General features: G+C 52.1%; 8 protein-coding genes across 8 annotated transcripts; 4 read left to right on the top strand and 4 right to left on the bottom strand.

Annotated features, from left to right (window-relative positions):
• The first annotated feature begins 968 nt into the window (after positions 1-968).
• Positions 969-1,619, top strand: M421DRAFT_189878 (uncharacterized protein). The gene has a single exon (XM_033587978.1). It carries the CDS (start codon positions 1,061-1,063, stop codon positions 1,385-1,387), a length of 327 nt encoding a protein of 108 aa, XP_033447308.1. The 5' UTR covers positions 969-1,060; the 3' UTR covers positions 1,388-1,619.
• Positions 1,371-2,769, top strand: M421DRAFT_422289 (uncharacterized protein). Its single transcript, XM_033593112.1, has 4 exons — positions 1,371-1,535; positions 1,664-2,468; positions 2,523-2,611; positions 2,657-2,769. The coding sequence occupies exons 1-2, from the start codon at positions 1,467-1,469 to the stop codon at positions 2,420-2,422; spliced, it is 828 nt and encodes a 275-aa protein (XP_033447307.1). The 5' UTR covers positions 1,371-1,466; the 3' UTR covers positions 2,423-2,468; positions 2,523-2,611; positions 2,657-2,769.
• A 627-nt stretch (positions 2,770-3,396) lies between these two features.
• Positions 3,397-4,130, bottom strand: M421DRAFT_394993 (uncharacterized protein; the record flags this gene model as incomplete). The annotated part of the gene is made up of 1 exon (XM_033590081.1): positions 3,397-4,130. One exon carries the CDS (start codon positions 4,128-4,130, stop codon positions 3,627-3,629), a length of 504 nt encoding a protein of 167 aa, XP_033447306.1. The 3' UTR covers positions 3,397-3,626.
• Positions 4,131-4,846: 716 nt separating this feature from the next.
• M421DRAFT_6606 (G protein alpha subunit) lies at positions 4,847-6,167 on the bottom strand (the record flags this gene model as incomplete). The annotated part of the gene is made up of 6 exons (XM_033596288.1): positions 4,847-4,946; positions 4,997-5,235; positions 5,285-5,414; positions 5,464-5,592; positions 5,642-5,987; positions 6,044-6,167. The coding sequence occupies 6 exons, from the start codon at positions 6,165-6,167 to the stop codon at positions 4,847-4,849; spliced, it is 1,068 nt and encodes a 355-aa protein (XP_033447305.1).
• Positions 6,168-9,239: 3,072 nt separating this feature from the next.
• M421DRAFT_422287 (mitogen-activated protein kinase HOG1) lies at positions 9,240-11,491 on the top strand. The gene is made up of 9 exons (XM_033593111.1): positions 9,240-9,721; positions 9,773-9,820; positions 9,872-10,001; positions 10,054-10,097; positions 10,145-10,244; positions 10,293-10,649; positions 10,699-10,777; positions 10,827-11,010; positions 11,060-11,491. The coding sequence occupies exons 1-9, from the start codon at positions 9,666-9,668 to the stop codon at positions 11,124-11,126; spliced, it is 1,065 nt and encodes a 354-aa protein (XP_033447304.1). The 5' UTR covers positions 9,240-9,665; the 3' UTR covers positions 11,127-11,491.
• A 374-nt stretch (positions 11,492-11,865) lies between these two features.
• Positions 11,866-14,357, top strand: M421DRAFT_66509 (uncharacterized protein; the record flags this gene model as incomplete). Its single annotated transcript, XM_033596327.1, has 7 exons — positions 11,866-12,041; positions 12,149-12,391; positions 12,468-12,639; positions 12,723-12,894; positions 12,943-13,570; positions 13,695-13,927; positions 13,990-14,357. The coding sequence occupies 7 exons, from the start codon at positions 11,866-11,868 to the stop codon at positions 14,355-14,357; spliced, it is 1,992 nt and encodes a 663-aa protein (XP_033447303.1).
• A 1,499-nt stretch (positions 14,358-15,856) lies between these two features.
• Positions 15,857-16,602, bottom strand: M421DRAFT_189653 (uncharacterized protein). Its single transcript, XM_033587976.1, has one exon. The coding sequence runs from the start codon at positions 16,397-16,399 to the stop codon at positions 15,950-15,952; it is 450 nt and encodes a 149-aa protein (XP_033447302.1). The 5' UTR covers positions 16,400-16,602; the 3' UTR covers positions 15,857-15,949.
• An 844-nt stretch (positions 16,603-17,446) lies between these two features.
• Positions 17,447-19,282, bottom strand: M421DRAFT_66368 (phosphoribosyl pyrophosphokinase; the record flags this gene model as incomplete). Its single annotated transcript, XM_033596319.1, has 5 exons — positions 17,447-18,097; positions 18,145-18,872; positions 18,929-19,002; positions 19,050-19,101; positions 19,150-19,282. The coding sequence occupies 5 exons, from the start codon at positions 19,280-19,282 to the stop codon at positions 17,447-17,449; spliced, it is 1,638 nt and encodes a 545-aa protein (XP_033447301.1).
• Positions 19,283-21,061: the final 1,779 nt, after the last annotated feature.

Here is a 21,061-nt window from a genome sequence, read left to right as displayed (position 1 = left end):
GAGGTGACGACCGATTGACGATCGCGGTACGTATACGAAGGGAAAGTATTTCTACAATGGCGTGGGCATATTTCGTTGCTTACTCGAGTCGAGGGCAGCATCAAAGTTGCGGAGACATCCGCATTGGATTCTGCCAGAGCTGACAGTATGACTCCTATACTGGGTACCTGATGCTCTAGCTTTGCGACTGGTCGGCAGGAGAACGCATGGGTTTGGCGCAGCGGTCAAGTAGGTATCCCTACTTCACGCTAAAGGCTCATCTGCTGGAGTTGCTCACAGCGTGGACCCGTTCATCTGCGTTCCTGCCTAATCACCGCGTAGGCCGAATGGGCGAGTTTACCGTGTAGATGCGTTGAATCGTACTTGCTGTCAGCTTCGCGATGCCCAGGTGGTGTTTTGCTGCAGGGAAAGGAAGCCATGTGGGTCTGCTCTGTCTTAGTACCATTCCCGTCCGGTGAAGCATTTGTTGAACGAACACCCCCATAGCGAACTCCATGTCTGTTAAGAGTCCTCGTGGCAGTCTTCTAGAGTTCTTCGTGGATTTTTAGCTCCGTGGAGAAGAAACACAGTTCGTCTTGTCGCGCCTGCCTCCGCGATCCATCCACGTGCTGCTGTTCGAACTTGAGGTTGCTCGAACGTCAGCCACGATCCTTCTGGCCTGACACCTTCCTCGCAGCTCGAAACAATGCTTGTGGCTTACCTTCGAAGCTTGCTGGGGCCGATGTTTACTAGCAGTCTTGACAGTTGCTGAGAGCACTTCGTTCTGAAGCTTACCAGAGCAGAATTCCTCAATCACGGGTCAATGGGTCGTCTAGCACTGGGCGGGACGCATGAGCACATCTCAACCTACATTGCGTCAGCTTAAGTCGCCTTGTCACAGATAATTACACAATATCATACTTTCCATCTGCACAGTGATTGTACCGACTCAAAGACATGATGACGCAACTGCTGACGATCTAGGGTAGTGCCGAACCACAACGCACTCCGCTGCATCGCAATGTCCCTAACACCATTTACCAAGCGCGACCTTCAGTATGACCGACGCCGCTTCACTTGAATGCCATCCACGAGTCTACCACGCTCTCAAAGCTCGAATGTCCGTTCAACCTGCTATACTCAGCCTCTTCTCGTTCCCTCTGTCTTTCATCTTTGCCAGGTGAAGGCCACAACGACCGACTGCTTCTACGCTATGTCTTCTGCGGCCCAGCATGTGCACAACTATCAGTTCATCTTCACCTCACCGGTGCCACCGCCTGTGCTGCTATTTGCTGCCTGCGCGCCAAGCCCATACGCTCTTTTGCAAGCAGTTAAAATCCGCCGTCACCTCGAATCTTGCCACGACACCTCCTCCTCCACACACTCCTTTTTGACCACACTCTCTTGACTGTCTTGCACTTGGACAACGATCACACGATAAACGACCAAATCTACCAAGACATACATTCAAAAACTCATCGCGACCAATGCCCGCACCACCGAAGGCTGGCAATCAACAAGCCAAGATGCAGGACATCAGGGCAGACGAAACCTGGGTAAGATTGTTCTCTCCACAAAAAGGCCTAGCCAGTCTTTGTCAGTTTCTGCTATTGCGCATTTCATTCAATCATGTCTCCATCGTATCTCAAGGTAACAACAAGACTGCTAACATAGCGGCAAACAGCTGCTGCCGTTCCTCCCCGACGAGCTCTTAGGCGAGATCGGAGCGTATATCGAGAAGCCAAAGGACTTCGTGAACTTCAGCTTTGCTAGCCACCGCTTCAGGAGAGCCACGATCCATGTCCAGGGCCAGCGCATCGACAACATCACTGTGTATCCGAGACTTGCCTGCATGAAAGCTCTTCTCGGAGCCGTTCAGGACGAGATGGCCGGAAAATACGTTCGCAACATCACGCTACTGGCAGAAGGCCTGAAAGAGCACGAGTTTGGCTACGACTGGGCTTGGGAGGACCTCCAGATCTGGGGTGGCCTCGAATTCTGTAACGAGGACGTCAAGATCATCAACATGATCAACGCTGCTCATTCTGATGACGTTATGGCGAATGGCGACTTCATCATCTCGGGTGAATACCGCACGATGCTCACCGCTGTTCTGCAGCGCCTTCCCAACCTCAGGACTATCACTTGTCGCAAGCTCGCCGCCGGTGAACAGATCCCTGGCTGGTCCGGCGTTAAGCTCTTTGAGAAGCTCTCTTTCTACTGCGATGGCCTTGATACACGCCATATCTTCTACGGCGACTGGATGTACGACACTCTGCACCGCCGCATCACCCACTACCGCGACGAGTTCGGCGACTTAATCTCTGAGCCCGACTGTGGCCCACAAGCCTCCTTCGTCGACGACCTGAAGGCTTCCATGAACAAGAGCGGCACCAAGGCTAAGGTCGTCTTTATGCCCGTCGCCAAGTACGAGTCCGCCTAGGACATCGTCACATCTCCGCCTCGGTACCAGACCTTTATGTCCACAGGTATCCATCGATGATACGCAAATTACACATTCTATCGGCGCTGAATCACTACAGATCACACACACAGTTGGGACGGGATTCTTCTGCAAGGCGTTCACGGAGTTGCTCATGAGTTGGGACCCAACTTTATTCTTCCATCAGAGGTAGGCCCACTCTGTCTCCAGGCCGCGCAGTCATTAACTCCGCAGTTGTCCCATGTTGCCCTCGATGGACTTTGCCCGGAAATGGGTTGTAATTGTAAACGAACGAAGGCCACTGCCTTCTTGATGGCCGCCGCACTGGCTTGATAATGCAAGACGAACACTTCATGAACTTTCACAATCAATGACCATCTTACTGTGAGATCCCTCTGGAGGATTTTTGGCGCCCCGTTTGGTGAGACGTCGTGTCGTGTCAACCGGTCTAGCCACCTGTTTTCTGGATTATGATCAATCTCACGGTATTTAACAAGGTTGTAGACCGCATAACTGTGGGTCATAGTGTGACGTTTACTTTAGTCACTGGAGAGGGCTTTGATGCATTGCATACATGAGAGGTAAGGCTCTCATAACTTCGGCAACAAGTTGAGAGCAAAGCACCAGCTGGCCAGACGTTTCGATGGGAATGCGTACCCAGGCCGGGAGGAGGATCAGAAGTGACGGCGTTACAAGAGGCTGCTTAATAAATTCGGTGTGCGCACAGAGGGCCAGATTAGTACAAGCATAGAGACCCATGGCTTATTGTTCAGTGACCCTGTCCTAGACAGTTGGACATCTGGCAAGTAACCACTCGATTTCAGAAGTCTTGCTGTGTGCTATCAAGCCACGATGAACGTACGGCGCAAAACTGATGTGACCTCGCGCGGCCTGCACTCGATAGCTCTGCAGGCCAATCATCCCTGGCTTGTACATAGGATACAGTCACGACTTCAACCGAGTTCTTCGAAGCGGTGCACTCCCACTGCCGTTCAAAGCAAAATGTATCAATGCAGAAGTACTCGTTCTTGACTCTCCATATGAAAAGCAGCTTGCACACTGTTCGTCCCTTGTTTCCTCACATAGCGTCTTGGTTCTCTGGGCGCACCCATCAGCCTTCCCGCATGACAGCCCAATGGCCCGTCCAGGCCTCACTCAACCTCAAGACCCCGTATCCTAGGAAATCGGCAGCCAGGGAGCCACCTCAGCCGCCCCAGTCCCCAGGCTCAGTGATCTCGTCGCTCTCGGCTTTCCACGCTTGCCTCGCTCGGCGGCGGCGTACCTGACGATGTCTCACTGAAATCCTCCTGTTGGTACGTTGTCTGCCTGCGCGCCTTGGTTGAGTTTTTTGGAAGGATGTGGCTGCGTTTGCGGGGGCCCGGGTTTTGATGCTGGGGGCCGTCTTTGGTATCGATGGGAGAGATTGAGAATTCGCATGAGTGTGGAATGAATTGGATGTCTTCGTGGTGCCTGAGAAGGTTAAGTAGGTGGCCCAAAAGGGCGTCGCATCGATGTGCATTGGAGTGTGCGCAATTGCACCGAGTATCTTAGCAGTACTTCGCCCACAATCCAAGGCGTGTACTAAAGAGAAGTGCTTTCCCCTCGAGACGAGTTTGAGTCGTTTTATGACGGTTTGGTATTCAATTGCATGCGTCCTGATGCTCCTCCTGCTCACTATTCGCACGAGGAGTGGTGCGGATGATGTCATATTGATGTGCTGGTGCAAATCTGCAGGGATGTACTTGATTCGTCGTGCTATCGATTGATTACGTAGGTGATAGATGGTAGTAATAGCTGTCCCTCACCGATTCGTTCAGGCCGGAACGCTCGTCACTCAGCAGACATAAAGAGAAACGACAAAGTCATGTGTGAACATGTGAACGATAAAGAGAGACTATACCGTACAAGACCTCCCCCGGGGTTTCCTAGATCCAATCCTGATATGTACGGGGCAGATGCCTCATGCTCCACGTACCCAACTTTTGCTTCCACACTTGATTGTTGAACAGGACAAATAGAACACAACTCGAAATAAGACAGCAAAGGACAACAAGGCTGGCTGACTGGCGAACAGACGGCGAGCGAGACGGGAAAGCTTGGTATGACAGACAGTCCAACTCCAACTGAACAAGGGCTGGGGGTAATAATATACGCGGTCGCGTGTCAAAGTAAACGAGTAACAAATCCTCAGGGAATCTTCAAACGCCGATTAACTCCAATGCTGCTGCGCTCTGTGAATAGCTAGAGGCAATGATATCTCCAGATCCTGATGTCGTGGCCGAATTGAGAATGATGGGTTTCGTGCATGGCGCGATCGGAGCGGTGATCGTAAAGAGGGCTCGTGTATTATATAGTATGAGGGCGCAGTATGCACAGCGGTCGACGTGTGGCGCCAGAAACGGAGGGAGGCGTGGGAGGACGGCGCTATAATATGCCGGAGTCTTTCAGGGCGTTTTGCAGGATTGTTTCCTTGACGGCGGCGAAGACGAGTCGGATGTTGGAGGTATCGGTGGCCTGCGTGAGACTGGAAAGATCAGTGACGGTCGTGTACAACGTTGTGCATACGTGACTCACTGAGGATATAGGTTGAGGTGCGCGCGGTTGACTTGATTGAACCGCCAAAGGAGATACTTCGCAGCACGATTGACATCGTTACCGCCGGAGTAGTCGGGGAAGTAGTTGCCCAGTGGTGACCTTGCAAGCTTTGCCTTGAACAGATCAACCTTGTTGAGAAACAGGATAATTGACGTCCGCATGAACCATCGGCTGTTGACTACCGAGTCGAAGAGAACTAGACTTTCCATCATTCGGTTCTGGTCCACGAGTCAGTGGCTGAATCAGTGAGTCAATTAGTGCCCGTACCTGTGAGCTCTCTTCTAACAACACTTGATCGTATTCGCTGAGTGCAACGCAGAAGATGATAGATGTGACGTTTTCGAAACAGTGTATCCATTTCTTGCGCTCGCTTCTTTGCCCTCCAACATCAAACATGCTGTTTCAAGTTAGCCGAAGTGCCTCAGTATCCGCAAGAGGCCACATACTGGATGCTCAATTGGCCCATTGTAAATCTTGTTTCGTAGATACCGGTGGTCTTGGTCCTTGCTCGCAGGACGTCAGACTCGATGGGAATGTAGTTGGGATCTGATATCCGCTCGACCTCCTCAAAGAAGCTGGCCGCGTTAGTGATGCAATGTGGACGGCGATGTAGACCAAACGTACTATGGCGCCGAGTCCATCAGGTAGAACTCGCTCGAGTGCTCGAGCACTTTGCCTATGCAGCCGTCACGCCACAATGACGTGATGGCCTGGCCGACTCGCAGGTCCAGCGGCTTCTCTGGGTCCGGGTCGACGGTGTACTCGACCAGGTAATTGCAGTACTCGTCGTTGCCGGGTATCTCTGGGTCGATCTCGAACTGCCGCATGGCGCCAATGAGGGCCTTTGCGCAGTCGATGACGTTCTTGTATATCGTCAGGCGGTACATGGCAAGTTCCTCTTGTGTGTAGCCGTTCTGATGGATGATCTTCATCTGCTTGACAATGGTCGACTTGCCGCTTTCGCCAGAGCCTGCGCTTGTGTTAGCCTTCCATCTCGTGTGCGGGCGCTGGCGCTCAGGTGCGTACCCAGCAGCAGGATCTTGCATTCCCGCCGCAGCCGGCGCGAGTCCTCCTCGAGCTTGCGGTCAATGGCCTGGCTGCGCTTCTTCTGCTCGCCATCCTCGGGGCTGGAGCTCATGCAGATGCCCATCGTGTGTGGTGGTCGTGGCGGCGCGCGGCCGCAGGATGTTGGAGGAGGTCGAGAGGGTGCAATGAGGCGGCACTAGGCCCGGCGCGTCGTCGCAAGGGATTCGGCTGCAGGCGTTGCTCCGGCGGCGAGACAGCGTCTCAGTGCTGGAATCGGCGTGGCAGGCGGAGATGGGGATCGGGGGTCTTGAATGCTTCCGTCAGGGCGGTCCGGGCGACAACGCAGCGGTGCTGCGGGGCTGGCGACGGGTGCAGGGACAGCGAGGGCCGCCGGCAGGAGTGCAGCAGCTGGCGAGGGCGGCGGCGGTGCAGGCGGAGGTGCGAGGCGGGCGTCGACAGCGTGGTTGATGTCGTAGACTCGTGGTGCAGCTCGCGCCGGGGAAGAAGCCCGTGCGGGAAGGCGCCTTGTTCGTCTCGAACTCAGCAACGCAGCTACGCAGCAACGCAGCGGGAAGACGGCGCGCGCGGAGGAGCGGCTACAGAGCCTGCGGATTGCGGCGAGGGCGAGGGCGGCCTGCGGAGATGATGGCTGCACAGCGCGGATCGTGCAGGAGCGGCCGTCGTCGTCGTCGTCTGATCGTCGTCGTCGAGGGGATGGATGGGCGGAGGCTGCGCGGGTACAAGCTCCCTCACTGCAGGCGTTGAACTAAGCCCCAGGCCAATTGCTTCCAGCACTTCAGCTCTCTAGCGCTCTAGCAAATCTGGCAGCCGTGCAATGCGCATCGACAGGCAATCGGCGGGAGAGCGGCACGGGCCAGCAATATCCAGCAGCAGCAGAGAGCAGCGCGGAGGTAGGCGGCAAGTGTTTGCGGACGGGGTGCGTTGGGCCAGCGGAGCTGATGATGCGCTCTGGACGAGCTCGCCCGCAGTGGCTTACTCTCGCGCGCCGCTACCGTACTATTGGCAGACCACTCTGAGCGCCAGAAATGACCTCGGATTAGAGACCCGCTGCAGATATGCCTTTCAATGCCTCGCCCGTCTGCATGCACTGGCCCCAAAGGATGCACCGTGTTCGCTGCGACATACGCGACTGCGTCTCCCTATTACGACCCAGTGCCCACATGGCCGGCCTGCGCGTGTCGCCGCGGCACGCTGCCTGCCGTCCTTAGCTGAACGACTGATTTGGGCCTCTTTGATCTGAACGCCGTGAACCCCAGCTAGTGCCCGGCATAACTCAGATCATTATCTCGACTCTCGACGCAGCCAGGGCGAGACTCTGGAGGCTCGTCGGTGCGCTGCAGCGAGCTCCTGTTGATGTCGAGCTAGGGCCGAGTCTGGAGTCCGCGTGCATCTAATTAAAGGTCCGCAAGCAGCTTCACCAAACAGGGCCTCCAATCTCAAACGCCCTGCCTTCCAATCGTGTTCCAAGGGAGCCTTCACGGCAGAATTGTGACTACCTAAAGCGCCAGAGTTTACTGTCTGTCTGTAGCTGCCCTCTAGCATCGAGCAGATACCCACTTGCATTGAACATCTCACATAGCTACATAGAGGGTGCGCTTCCACATATCGGAGCCCGCAGCGCTTGACATCTGCACGCCACTTTCAAACTCACCTCCTCCGTGGTACCCACCTTAGTGCGCTACACGGCAGACACAGATTGCGCTCAAACCTTCAAATCTCCATGTGCACCCCCAGATCTGTCATCTGTTGCCACGTTATTGATCTCCGCTCGACTCCCGCGACGCTGCACGGTCGCTCAAGGCGACATTGCTCGACACAAGGCTCGACACAACACCCCTCTTGCAACACATGACACGAGCTGTTTCCAAATGAACCTAAAGAGCAGCATCTGCCGTCCTGTTGTCGCACCTGTCTGGCGTTCGGGTGCGTTATGTGTGTCTATTGCATAAAGCGTGGTGGTCTCTAGATTCGGCTGTGTGCGATGCACTCTTTGGCACTGCCAGCAAACCACGACTCCAATTGTGCACGTATATCGATGCTTCGACTGTTCATAGTCAGGGGTCTGCACGCTGTGGGCAGTGTGATACGGATGCAACGACAACCGCAGGTCTGCCGAGATTCGAAGTCACTGTACAGACCTGTGAGCTTCCTGTCGATTGTAGCTGCTAGAGGAAAGACGCACTTCTGAAGAGACCAGACTGTGACTCGGTCTGCTTTGACGACCTGCAGTCACGATCTTCGAAGTTGAACTCTAGGCGCATCGCAAACATCTGCATCGTTTCCTGTACTTCCCTCATCTACAATCTCATATCTTGAGGGCGCAGTCGATCTCAACGAATGTTGCTGCCGAGTCAGTTGATCTTCGTCAGCCCTCAATCGTGATCAAAGACCAGTGATCGCGCAAGGGGTGCTTGCATAGGTATCGTGATTATTGGCAGTTCTTGATCGCAACAACTGCTTCCGATGGAGCGGTGGCTTTTGCACTCTGGACATTCCGAAAGCCTGCCTGCCTGAACTTAGCTTGCCGTGTGCCGGTAAGTGCTCAACGACACTCGATAGTGGCGGCGCTGACCCAGTGCAGGTATAGCGTCGATTTCGGTTTCCTCGGAAGCACTTTTCCACTTCTTTTGCTTAGATAGAGAGGCATTGCATTGTCGGCGCTTTGATTTGCTGGATTTTTACATGATTTACGCGTGTTGCAGCTTCGACGAGCAAGATGGGTCAACATCAATCAGGAACATGTTCACCGCAAAAGGGCCGTCGACAGAGAGCAACAAGTTTGGTGGATCATCGTAGATGTGAAGTGCGCTAGTTGTGGGAACGGAAGGCGCAAATGAGACTGGACCACGAAGAAGTTGGGCAGACCGCGAGGGAACAAGAACATGAATCAGCTGCAACCCGTGTGGAGGGGCTTATTGAAGGGTGGAAATAAAATAGCATCATTACTAGAACTCGTGAGCTGGCGATGCACCTGGGCAGGCAGGGCTGCAAATCATGAGATTACTCTGTTGCAGATTGGGTGCTGTCTTCCATGGAATTTCTCAATTTACGATAGTGACGTAGCCGCCCCTCTAGCCCGATGCCTGTCGGTGCACGCTGCCAGGGCAGGCAGCCCCGTGAATGGCCTTGCACACCGCGTTATTCTCTGCCCCTCGTTCCTCTGTCCTCCGCAAGTGTTTACTTAAAGTAGGTGTGTCCCCCTGACCTGGCAGTGATCATCACTCCGCGACTCTGTCACTCGTCGAGTCTTGATCTTGACCCGCGCTGTCCTGTGTTGCTTGTCTCGGCCTATCTGTTTCTCCCTAGCGAGTGCGTTCCTTGCAACTACCAGCCAGCGACACACTGAGCAGTGCTAAATAATCTCTCTGCAGACTTTGCACCGACACTCGCAGGCTTGAATTCTCCCAGTTGTGCAGCAGCTTAGTCAAACGGTTCTACGGAAGACTCCACCAATCCAGTAGACGAACGCAGCCCTGTCTTGGTCTCGTCCGCACTGCAAACCTGCTAGACGCTACACTCCGACCACACCAACACCACCTTTGCCTCTCCGGATTCCCTCCTACTCGCGCCTGTCGCAGAACCTATACGACTATAATCCACCATGGCTGAATTTGTGCGCGCCCAGATCTTCGGCACGACGTTCGAGATCACAAGCAGGTGCGGCGCCTACCCCACATTGCGTGGGAGCGCATAGTTGACAACTTGCAGATACACTGATCTGCAACCTGTGGGCATGGGAGCCTTCGGTCTCGTCTGGTACGTCTGTATGTAGCCAGACACGGGTCCACACGCTGATTGAAAATGCAGCTCGGCGAAGGATCAACTCACCAGCCAGGCCGTGGCGATCAAGAAGATCATGAAGCCCTTCAGCACCCCGGTCCTCTCGAAGCGCACTTACCGCGAGTTGAAGCTGCTCAAGCACCTGAGGCACGAGAACGTACGGACAATACCCCATAGTGCGCGCTGAACGGGTTCTGACGATACACCAGATTATCAGTTTGAGCGATATCTTCATCTCCCCATTGGAAGACATGTACGTTACACATGCAGTCCTTGCTGTAATGCCTGCTGACCTTCTAGCTACTTCGTCACCGAGCTCCTCGGAACCGATCTTCACCGCCTGCTCACCTCCAGGCCGCTGGAGAAGCAGTTCATCCAATACTTCCTTTACCAGATCCTGGTAAGTGGCGAACATCCAGCGTTCAGGACACTTGACTGATTTGGACAGCGTGGATTGAAATATGTCCACTCCGCTGGTGTCGTCCACCGTGACTTGAAGCCCAGCAACATCCTCGTAAACGAGAACTGCGATCTGAAAATCTGCGATTTCGGCTTGGCCCGTATACAAGACCCTCAGATGACCGGATACGTTTCGACCCGCTACTACCGCGCACCAGAGATCATGCTTACATGGCAAAAATACGACGTTGAAGTCGACATCTGGAGTGCGGGCTGCATCTTCGCTGAAATGCTTGAGGGCAAGCCTTTGTTCCCAGGAAAGGACCACGTCAATCAGTTCTCAATCATTACAGAACTCCTGGGTACTCCTCCGGATGATGTTATCCAGACTATCTGCAGTGAGAACGTGGGTCAATCCCACTACGGTCAAAGACATGTGAACTAACCCTAGCCAGACACTGCGATTTGTACAGTCCCTGCCCAAGCGCGAGCGCCAGCCTTTGGCCAACAAGTTCAGGAATGCTGAAGCAGAGGGTCAGTCACCTTTCGTCGTCTGCTATTAAATAATACTGACTAGCTGTAGCCATTGACCTGCTCGAAAGCATGCTGGTCTTCGATCCCAGGAAACGTGTCAAGGCAACAGAGGCTCTTGCTCACCCATATCTTGCCCCCTACCACGACCCCACCGATGAGCCGAGCGCAGACGAGAAGTTTGATTGGTCGTTCAACGACGCTGACCTCCCCGTTGACACATGGAAGATTATGATGTGAGTGTCTTTGGTGTCTGACTTTGACACCGATCACTAACACATATAGGTACTCGGAGATTCTCGATTATCACAACGTTGATGCCGCTGCACAGGAAGAGCAGAACGACAGCTGAGATACCCAAGAGACTTGAAAGCGGGACCTACACCGTGCTTGTATAGCATGATCCACTTCTTTGAGAAGAAGGCTGCTTCGTTCAAAATTGGTGTCGCGACCTGCCTCCCACCGGCGGATCGTTGTCCTTTCTCTTTATATTCTTCATTCCATGAGGTCTTTGCAACTACAAGCGCGGTAGAAGGAGAAGTAATTGGTGTTCCTGGATTCAAGTATCATGTACAGGCGTGGTGATGGGGATGAATGATTGGTCATGGTGAAGTAACGAGTAGTAGCAGGAAGGCATTTTCTCGGGCTCGATGTCCTTCCTCCTCTCATGTTCGATCTCGGAGAGTAGAAGAATAACTTACGACTTTAAATACCCCAGTCATGCTTGATGTGGCTGATGTCTACGTTACCCTGTAGTCCAGGAGACTAGGGGTGCCCAGCTTCCATCTCTGAAAACATTTTGGGCCTCCAATCACGGCCTTCACAACACCTAGCTCACTTCACAACACCTAGCTCACCCAGACAAACATACCCGTATCCCGGACCACCGATGTGCATTGAACGGCATGATCTACGGTCCGTCACGCCTCAGGGCTTTTGCCGAGGCGGCTCTTTGCGGTCTAGTTCCACAAGGCTGAGGATCCATCGTCACGGCCAACACCTCCGCGTCCCGCACTTTTGAAGGACGCGAGCCTGACGAATAGCTACCACTCGACATAACCCAGCTCTCACATATTTCGAATGACGGTACTATGGCGGCCTTGACCTCCTCGACTGCGCTCGCCCCGCTTGTCTGCATTATCGACTTTCATCACGCGAGGGGTCCTGAAGTTGAAGCTTGGATCAGTCTCGAGGATGGCGAGGATCCGGCGATCGAGCATGACTGGCCGCTACTGCCTTTCATGGCCTTGAGTGACGGTGCGCACGCGTGAGTACCTGTAGAACAAGCCATCATTGCGACTCATCAAGCTCATACCTCCACCTCGCGTTCACATGCTTCTCAGTATTACACTAACAATGACTGACATCACTCAGCTCTATAGAAGACTACTCGTACTTCACACTTCGCCGCTCGGCTACGCCCACCCATGGCGCGACCAGTCTATTTGGCATATCATGCACACGGCAACTGCCAGCGAGCGAATTAATCGACCGACCCGCCGATGTTACAAGGAGCACGGTACAAAAAGCGGTAGTAGTCATTACGGACAGCCCACAGCACTTTGGTGCGATTAAAGCACAATTGGGGGTTGTCACGGCGGCTTGGTTTGCGCAGAGGTACGTCATACTGGTAATACACGTGGCATTTCAACAAGGCCAAGACTACATTAGCCTCTCGCTGACCTCCGCGTAGAGACTTCACAGACGTCGAGATACTGCAGAGATTCCATGAGAGTCTGCCAAGGTTGCTGGAAAATCAAGAGGGTCAGGCCGAACATTACTTTGGCATCTCTCTACGCGAGCTTATTCACGAGTTTAAATGGCAGACTCTTGTTCTCTTCAAATGCGCTTTACTCCAACGCAAGGTGCGTAGATCTTACCAATGCACAAGCAGACGAGTCCATGGTCGAACGAATCTTAAGCCTGAACAGCACTGACAAACACCCAGGTTCTTTTCTTCGGCTCTCATTGCGAACGGTTATGCATGATGCAATTTGCTCTCATTTCTTTGATACCCGGCCTTATGCGCCACCTCCAGGACTCTGCGGACCCCAAGTTCAACTCGGCTGAAGAGAAGATTGTTATGCCTACGAGCCTCAAGACATCTGAGCGTTCGTCATGTTAGTTTCTCAATTTGTATCAACCTGCGCCATGCTGACCATCTTTAGTACTTGCATATATGGGCCTTCCTCTGCAATTATTCGGAAAAGGCTCGCTTTTCGGCCCCTACACACCACTCCAGCAGCTTGATATGCTTGCTGACGCAGACACGAAATCATACATCGTTGGATCGACAAATTCGCTTCTACTGCAGCAGAAAGATCGCTACAGCGACATACTCATCAACCTCGATGACCACACTGTGAATACCACTTCGTCCTCGCTGCGTCAGGCATCGATACTCTCGACACCAGATCGGCGATGGATAGACTTCCTGACCCAGACCGTGAACGACTCATGGGACGAGTCAAATCCAGCCCGGCCGAAGGATCACGGCTACGCTGGTAGTGAGGAATTCATCCGCATGCAGTTCGAGGAATACCTGCTTGCCATGCTGAGCTCAGTCAAGTACAAGCTCTACATGGAGAAGCATCCAAGCCACGAGCCGCTCATGCCCGAGGTTCACGGTGATCCAGCAAGCGAGTTCTCGAACGATTGGGTACATGCATGGATGCACACGGAGAACTTCCGGATATGGAATAAGTTCACCGACTCGCACCTTTTCGACATCATTGACCCCAAACATCCCTGCTCTGGAGGTCTTTCGGTCGAGGATATTCAAAGAAGACTAGCAGCGTAAGTTCTGTCTTTCCGTTCTCTTCCTCATAACGCACAACTAAGCGTCTCAGTCTGTTCTCCAACACTACCTTTCAGATTGTGACCATGGGTGTCTGTGTGCTAATTTTAGCGTGGCGTATAGGCAAGTAGCGGAGCTACATCTTGATGAACGGCTCGAGAAGTCAAGAGAGGTCATTGGAGAACGGGTCGCTGCCGGTCAAGCAAAGGTCTCAACAGCATACAACAAATTGTGGGCAGACATAGAAGCCATGCGCAAAGCCCAGAGAGATCGACAAGAAGAACAAAGAGCTGCAGCCGAAAAGCTGCGGCTCGAACAAGAGGCTGAGAGCAAGGTACCAGACCCAACGAACAAGTGTACGTATACCCTCACATGCACGGCGGCTCTCGCAATGTGGCTAATGGGCCACCAGGGAAAGCACAGGCACCTGACATGACCAACGCGCGCGCCAATGCAGGCGCCTATTTCTCCTCGTGGGGCTCATGGGCCAGCGAGAAGCGCAAGGGTTGGGGCAATCGCAGTACGTCCGCAAATCAAACACCGGCCACTTTACCCCAGTCAAACGTAGACCCGTCACCTGGTGATCTGAAGAGAGCAGAAGGATTTAAGAGGGACAAAGACCCGAGTTTGGATGGGTGGACATTGCACGCCCCAAGTGTTAGCTCTGGGCACAGGAGAATAGCGAGTTACGACGAGACGACCGATGGAGAGAAGCGGAACAGCGGAGTTGTATTCTTCGACGCTGAAGTCGCGGAGACGGAAAGGAATGTGTGGAGAGCGGCTTGATAGCGGAAGAGACAGAGTCGCAATTTTGCAGAGCATTTGGATGAAAGTGTATATCCATCTCGTCCTCGACAATACTCCTTCACGACAAGAAGTCGATGTACAATTTTGAACGCTTTGGTATGTATCCTGCCACACATCGCCGGTCTAGCCCGAAAATAATTCATTGAGAGGCCCGTTGCTATGGAGCGACCGCATGCTACATTTGGCGAAGGTTCGATAGTATCGACCGGTCTGGAGGTGCCAAGTGATCCAACCCGCACGCTCATGTTCGTACCATGCTTCACTGTCTGTCCCAGTTGCGCACGAAAGATGCAGCTTGGAAATCGACGCCGATAGTGGCAATCAAGCCGGACGGCCTTGATGAAAGCTTAAGCCACATCGTCTCGCACTCGCCTAGGTGACTTGTGCTAACGCCCTCGAAGTCTGTATACTTTACGTCACCCGCGCATTGATAGCTTTCCAGCATCCGATATCTATGCAGGCGGGAAACTGGGCTATTAGGTTTGAGCTCATTTGAAATGGACAAAGGGCATTTCTTTGTTCCATGCAAAGCATATGACTGCACCAATCTGTGTACCATCAAAACTTTAGTATTAAGCTCTCTATACTTGCAGCCGAGCTTGAAGACGTCTTGGCGAAGGTCGGCGAGAATACCAGCCCTGGTGCTTTGCAAGAACTGAACATCAGCCTGACGCTTGACAGTACATTTCTTGTCTCGCCGATGGCCACTCCTCGCCCATGAACACTACATCAACATGTTTAAACAGAGTTTCGATTCAACTTGTAGTGTCCGTGTGTGTCTCGGTGAAAGACCACCACGGTAGGAACCGTATAGGTAGTTTCGATTATCAGTCGCGGTTGGTTCACGCACTAGGAACGCGAAGTGGGCGCCTTCGCCGGAGTCGCAACACAAGCAACAATTCTCCACGCCGTCATTAGAATTATCTTTCCGTGGGCGTGAACACAAAAGATGGTAGAGAGATGCCGAAATCGGGTTTGCCAACACTCACGAACTATCCCTGGTATCTAATTTTCGAAACTTGATATCTAGTCTTATTTTGCAAACGTGTGGCAGTCCGCAGGCGGGTCATATGGCTTGGTCCATTGCGTCGCTTGCTTACCACATCCTCCTTCAAGGAGCAGAGAAGCAACTCGAACGAGGTCACCCAGCTTCTGGGACTGATGATGATCTGTTCTACGATCTGCTTTGAGAGAGGTAGAAATTCGGTCTCAATTCGTTCATGAGCCATGAACACAACTGGAGCATACGTTGGAGTCCGGTGTGTATTAACAGCGAGTTCGACTTTATGCTTGAGTCTATGACTATTCGCGTGCGGTTTCTTATTTGCCTCCCATCCATTCACTTGAGAAAAACATGGAAGAAGCAAGACTTGGTATCTTCTTGAGTCCATGACTGTCTGCACAGTCGTCTTCTGTGAAGATGGAGAAGTGTATGGCTGTAGAAGAGACGGAAACAGAAGGTTAGAGTGGGTCTGAATCTTTACAAGGTAGCGATGGCAACGGTTTATTCGAACATGCAACCTCGTAAGAGTGAGTTCCATGCTTCACCTAGTGACTACAGTGCGTTCAATTTACTCCAGGTTCCGCCTTCTTGTTTGACTCTTGCTTGTGTACGGACAGCTTGTCAGGCCATGATGGTCTGATCTACAGGAATGAGAACGCCAGCTGTGGTGACCAAGCGAAGCAGTACGATGATGTATGTATCTATCAGGATGCTCCGTTTTGGTGGCGGCGCTCGCGAAAGCAGTGCAGGTCATGGTGATTGTGCACGAGATGGTCGGGCTCAGTGACCCATGATAGAATGGAGCGGCCCAATAAGCGCAGCTGTCGACGATGATAAGGTGCAATGTAACAGCGGAGGCAGTAATATAGGGAGATGATTGACAGAGAATTTTGGTGTTTAGAGTACAAGTGTGATGATGCGTAGGCTTTTGCGTGAGCGTGTGGAGATGAAGGACTATATATTTCAGTACGTTGCTTTGTGGTCCGTGGATATGTTTTCGCATGGTCCCTGTCATCATGCTGAAGAGATTCAGAGAACGCCCATTCGCATCTCGTCCTAGGGGGCATAACGACCAAGCGTTAGGACTGCATACTGAACCTTAAGCTAGTGACTGCTGCTGCGATGTAAGGATGTTGCTTGCAGTACGTGAGTCATATCCGAGCTGGAGTATGTTAGCTCTTGCAGGAAACTGACCTGCTTGTAACAAGCGAGTTCAGTCATCGAGCGTGAGACAGTTGGACATGCAAGCCAGCGGGCCGAGTGTCTGCTCGGACTCCTGCCCAGGCCGCGCACAGGCCTGACGGCAACTCACAGGCTGACCGCTCGGCTCGAGCAATTGTCCGAGATGGCACGGTTCATTGCGAATTCTCGAGGGACGGCAAGCCTCAATTGCGCAGCTTATGAGGACTGCAGCTTGTACCGTTGATGCCAATAACCCAGCGGCCTGCGCTCGCCAGAGAATATCGATTTGCAACGCTCTGCCTAGATCACATAAGGCTAGCCAGGTCGAGGTCAGTCAGCTTGTATCAAGCAGGAGAGGCCTTTAGTATGGAGTTGCGTGATGGCTTCAACCTGCCGCGGTGATCTCGCTGAGACGTGCGTAGTGAGCAGACTGTGCAGACCGGTCAGCCGCGCTATGTTACAAAAGCTCGGAGTGAAGCCCCGAGTTGCGTGTTGCCACAGGAGTTGAACACCCTGATTGGTTGCAATTCTTTTCTAGGGACGACAACTAGTGTCAAGAGTGCGTCGAAGACCTGATGAAAGGCGACTGCCTGCCATCTAAAGTGTCGAAAGGGAGAACGTGAAGGGAAAAGCGCGGGATTTGGACTCAAATATGCTTAAAGATAAATATTAGAGGGAGAACATCGTTGGTATCATTGGATCGTATGTCGCAGTGTGTCCTTACTTTGCACTCGCGTTCTCTTGCTGTCAGGTCCTTTCAATCATCACACATCGCTCGTACCGTGCCTTGCTCCAACGCCGTAGGATAACGACGGTGACCAATAGTGATCCTGTTCGGCATGCTTTTGTGTTGTGTCGGTTGCCAAGCGCGATGAACGTGGCTCTAGTCGTAGTGCGTGAACAGCTGCGACATGCTCTCTCCATGGTGATTTCTTCGAATCGACTCAGCGAGCAAGTTATCGACGTTGAGAATTACAAGCTTGTCGCCAGCCTGTTCCCTCTTGTGCTCTGGGATAGGAAAAGCATTGGTGATGATGATCTTCTCGATGCACTCGCAGTTGTTCATTTCCTCGAGACAGTCGCCGCCAAACAGGCCATGCGTGGCCATGCAGTAGACCTTGGTAGCACCACCACGCTTTACGACAGTCTCAGCTGCGGCGATCCAGGAGGCTGACTTGTCCATCATGTCGTCCACGATGAACACCGGTCTATCCTTAACGTTGCCGACAAGTGTGACCATTGTCTCGATCTCCGGATTCTGAAGGTCTTCCTCCTCGTCTTCTGACGAGGCTGCTGCATCATAGGTACCACCGAGGGCATGACCGTGCTCATTGTCCAGATTCTCCCTTCTCGAGGAAGTCGTTGACATGAAAGAGTTCATCATGTGCGCAGGAACATCTTCGTTCTCGCCTTCGGACGGGGGCCGGTTGCGCCAGGAGGTAGTATGCGATGTAGCAGACATAGAGGGCGAAGGATGTGTATCGTCGACAATGTGACCCTGCACGAGGCGTCCGTGGATGACATTGCGCGCACGCTACACTTGTTAGTACTACCATCAAAGTTCGAGTGCATCAGATATACCTCGTCAGTGTATTCTTCCTCGTCAACCTCGGAACCATCTTCATTCTCGCTCTGTTGACTGTGTGTCTCTGCCGACTTGTTCGAAGCCTCAGTTCGGACGGGCTCGAGAGGCACTTCTGGCTCGACGATGGAGCTTGCCCGCATAGACTTGGAGAGAGGATGTTCGCCAGCGACGCCGTTCGCTCGTCGTGACAGAGGGTTCGAAGGTGTGAGTTGTGTCCTGGGCTTCGGCCTGCCAACCTCTGACTTGGGGTCAAACGAGATTTTGCTGATAGGTGTGAGCTCAGCATCCGCGTCAAGCGGAGCTTCTACGACCTCGCGCGAATCCGAAGGGCCATCAAGCCTCAGTTGTTCGAACATGGCGCTCTCGTTCCACGGCCTTCCTCCACCTGCACGGCGTCTATCTGTTGTGACAATGCCGAAGCTGAGCTTCATGGCGTCTGCCAGCGACGTTACTCGCTTTGTTCCACCAGGATTTTTGCTGACCACGACTGCTTCCTTCCAGTCTCGCACATTCATACGCACCCAGCGTGCAAGGAGTGGCTCCGCGACGAGGTTGTCCACTGGACACTTGAAGAAGCCCTGCATCTGAGAGGCGTGTAGGTCGACGGTGATTACATGATTGACACCGGCAATGTGAAGGAGGTTCGCAACCATACGAGCAGTAATAGCACCACGGTGCTGCTTCTTTTTCGACTGGCGCGAGTAAGGGAAGTATGGCATAACAGCTACACACTGTCAGTATCTGGCGGAGCGATTGCTGGACCGGTAAGAGGCATAGTACCTGTGACAGACTTCGCAGAGCCACCTTTACAGGCAGAAATCATGATCAAGAGCTCCATGACTGAGTCGTTGATTCTGCATGCAATTAGCGCGTGCGAGGGATCGTACGCAAACCTACGCACTTCTCGCTGCCGCTCTGGATGATAAAGACATCTTTGTTACGAATCGACGTGTCTGCCAGCGATTAGAACGCGAGAGACGCAGTAGGCCAGTAAGCCGTACGGATCGTGACAGACGTCTCTCCATTCTTGAACTTGCCCAGCGTCGCAGAGCCAGGCTTCATGCCCAAGCGGTCGCATACACCGTCGACCAGCCTGGGGTGTGACGACCCGCCAAAGACGATCGCGCCGCGCATCGTGGGAGGACCGAGTAAAACGACGTCGTTGTAGTGGTCGAATCGCAGTGTTGACCCATGAGACTTCGTAAATTTTCCCGTCATCGCAGCAACGAAAGCCGGCGTATCGGCGCTCGGAGGCTTGGCGAGGAAAGCGTGGCCCAACACGGAAAGAACGACCAGTCGAGTCAGGAGCACCGCGATCAAATGCAGGGCAACGTGCGCCGGTCACTATCATGAGTGAGTTTGCTGATGTCTGTGGTTCTCGAAAAATATTGGAAATGTCAAGGTGCTAGCTCTAGCTTTCCCGCACATAGACCATTCATATACAGATGACGGCGTCAATCAAGCGTTTCACAGGCACTGGTGTGTTGGCACGCGACCAGACCTTGGAAACAGTGGACTGGCCAGTCATTTATCTCCACAAGTCAGATGCTTCGTTCGGGGGAGTTTCAAGCACGCTAGCAAGCAGGGCAAAGCTCTGCAGTGTGTAAGATTTGTTTGCTCTTAAAAACCGTAGAATCTTAATTAACTAAGATTTAGCCTAGTAGGGGTGCTGTAGCTAGCAAGGAGCACTTATGAACAGCAACTTACTCATGATTAACGTACTCTATCACCGAGCCGGTCATATCACCGAACCGGTCACTTAAAATCCCACCAAAAAACACAGAAACCATACCCCTGCATCTTAATAACTACTTAATGGAATCTTCTAAAAACTTCAGAATAGAGCTGCATCTATACTAATAAGACTGTTTGAAAGTCTTAGAGTGCTTAGCCCTATATTGCAGATGTTGTTTAGAAGATACTGAAATACAGGGGTAGCTGCAGGCTATCTCAACATCTATACTAGCTATTAGTCTAAGACTTTTAAATAGTTTTATTAGTATAGATACAGCTCTATTCTAAAGTTTTTAGAAGATTCTATTAAGTAGTTATTGAGATGCAGGGGTATGGTTTCTGTGTTTTTTGGTGGGATTTTAAGTGACTGGTTTGGTGATATGACCGGCTCGGTGATAGAGTACGTTATAATCATCTCAATCAACGTAGTTTACAAGCTTTAGACCACCTGAGTATTTAGACCGCTTTTGCCAAGCCTCCACTAAAACTCCAACTCTACACAATACCTTCATTGGGAAAAGTTTTTCCATTGTTAAAATCAGGAAATTGTGGCATTGTACTGTGGGCAACAGTAGGACTTGTAGGCCTACAACAGTTATTTAATATGTAACGTAGATTATCACCGAGCCGGCCATATCACCAAACTGGCCACTTTCTCTTAGCACGACCACCTTTTACCCCAACACAACATGCCTTAACAATAACAACTTTAGAATACTACTAGAGAAGGTAGAGTTATCCTTGCTATCTAGGCCTTCTATGCTAGCTAATTTCGCAGTATCTGCAGCGCTGCTAGAGCGTTGAACGTACCTTATCAGCAGGTCTCTAATTGCCTTTGCAATATCACGTTTTAACTAGATGTACGCGCTAATTGCTAGAAACTTACTATACTAGAGGAGCAGATAATTATCTAGTATATACTTAACCTTAATTTGTGAGGATTTGCGCCCTAGCTATGTAAGGTGGCAGATATAGCTAATAAGATACTTAGTGTGCGTGGTGAAGAGCCTGTTGGTAAACTATAGGCTAGCAGGCTTATAACGCGTTTAGACAAGCTTAAAATAGCCTTTAATTAAGCTAAGGATAGACAGAGGATACTACAGGAAGATCCTAAGATAATTAGCGCGTAGTTTAAGCTAGTAGAGGATACTTAAGTTAAGTATAGTATTTATAATAATA

Source organism: Didymella exigua (assembly GCF_010094145.1).
Source record: "Didymella exigua CBS 183.55 unplaced genomic scaffold M421scaffold_19, whole genome shotgun sequence".
Taxonomy (NCBI): domain Eukaryota; kingdom Fungi; phylum Ascomycota; class Dothideomycetes; order Pleosporales; family Didymellaceae; genus Didymella; species Didymella exigua.
This window is presented reverse-complemented; position numbering and strand designations above follow the sequence as displayed.

Excerpts from the sequence above, each read along its gene's own strand:
- M421DRAFT_422287 (XM_033593111.1), top strand. The coding sequence starts at position 9,666 with ATGGCTGAATTTGTGCGCGCCCAGATCTTCGGCACGACGTTCGAGATC. Across the intron at positions 10,098-10,144 it reads ATCTCCCCATTGGAAGACAT|CTACTTCGTCACCGAGCTCC; the intron begins GTACGTTACACA and ends CTGACCTTCTAG. Across the intron at positions 10,778-10,826 it reads CAGGAATGCTGAAGCAGAGG|CCATTGACCTGCTCGAAAGC; the intron begins GTCAGTCACCTT and ends GACTAGCTGTAG.
- M421DRAFT_189878 (XM_033587978.1), top strand. The coding sequence starts at position 1,061 with ATGCCATCCACGAGTCTACCACGCTCTCAAAGCTCGAATGTCCGTTCA.
- M421DRAFT_422289 (XM_033593112.1), top strand. The coding sequence starts at position 1,467 with ATGCCCGCACCACCGAAGGCTGGCAATCAACAAGCCAAGATGCAGGAC. Across the intron at positions 1,536-1,663 it reads TCAGGGCAGACGAAACCTGG|CTGCTGCCGTTCCTCCCCGA; the intron begins GTAAGATTGTTC and ends AGCGGCAAACAG.
- M421DRAFT_189653 (XM_033587976.1), bottom strand. The coding sequence starts at position 16,399 with ATGATGACAGGGACCATGCGAAAACATATCCACGGACCACAAAGCAAC.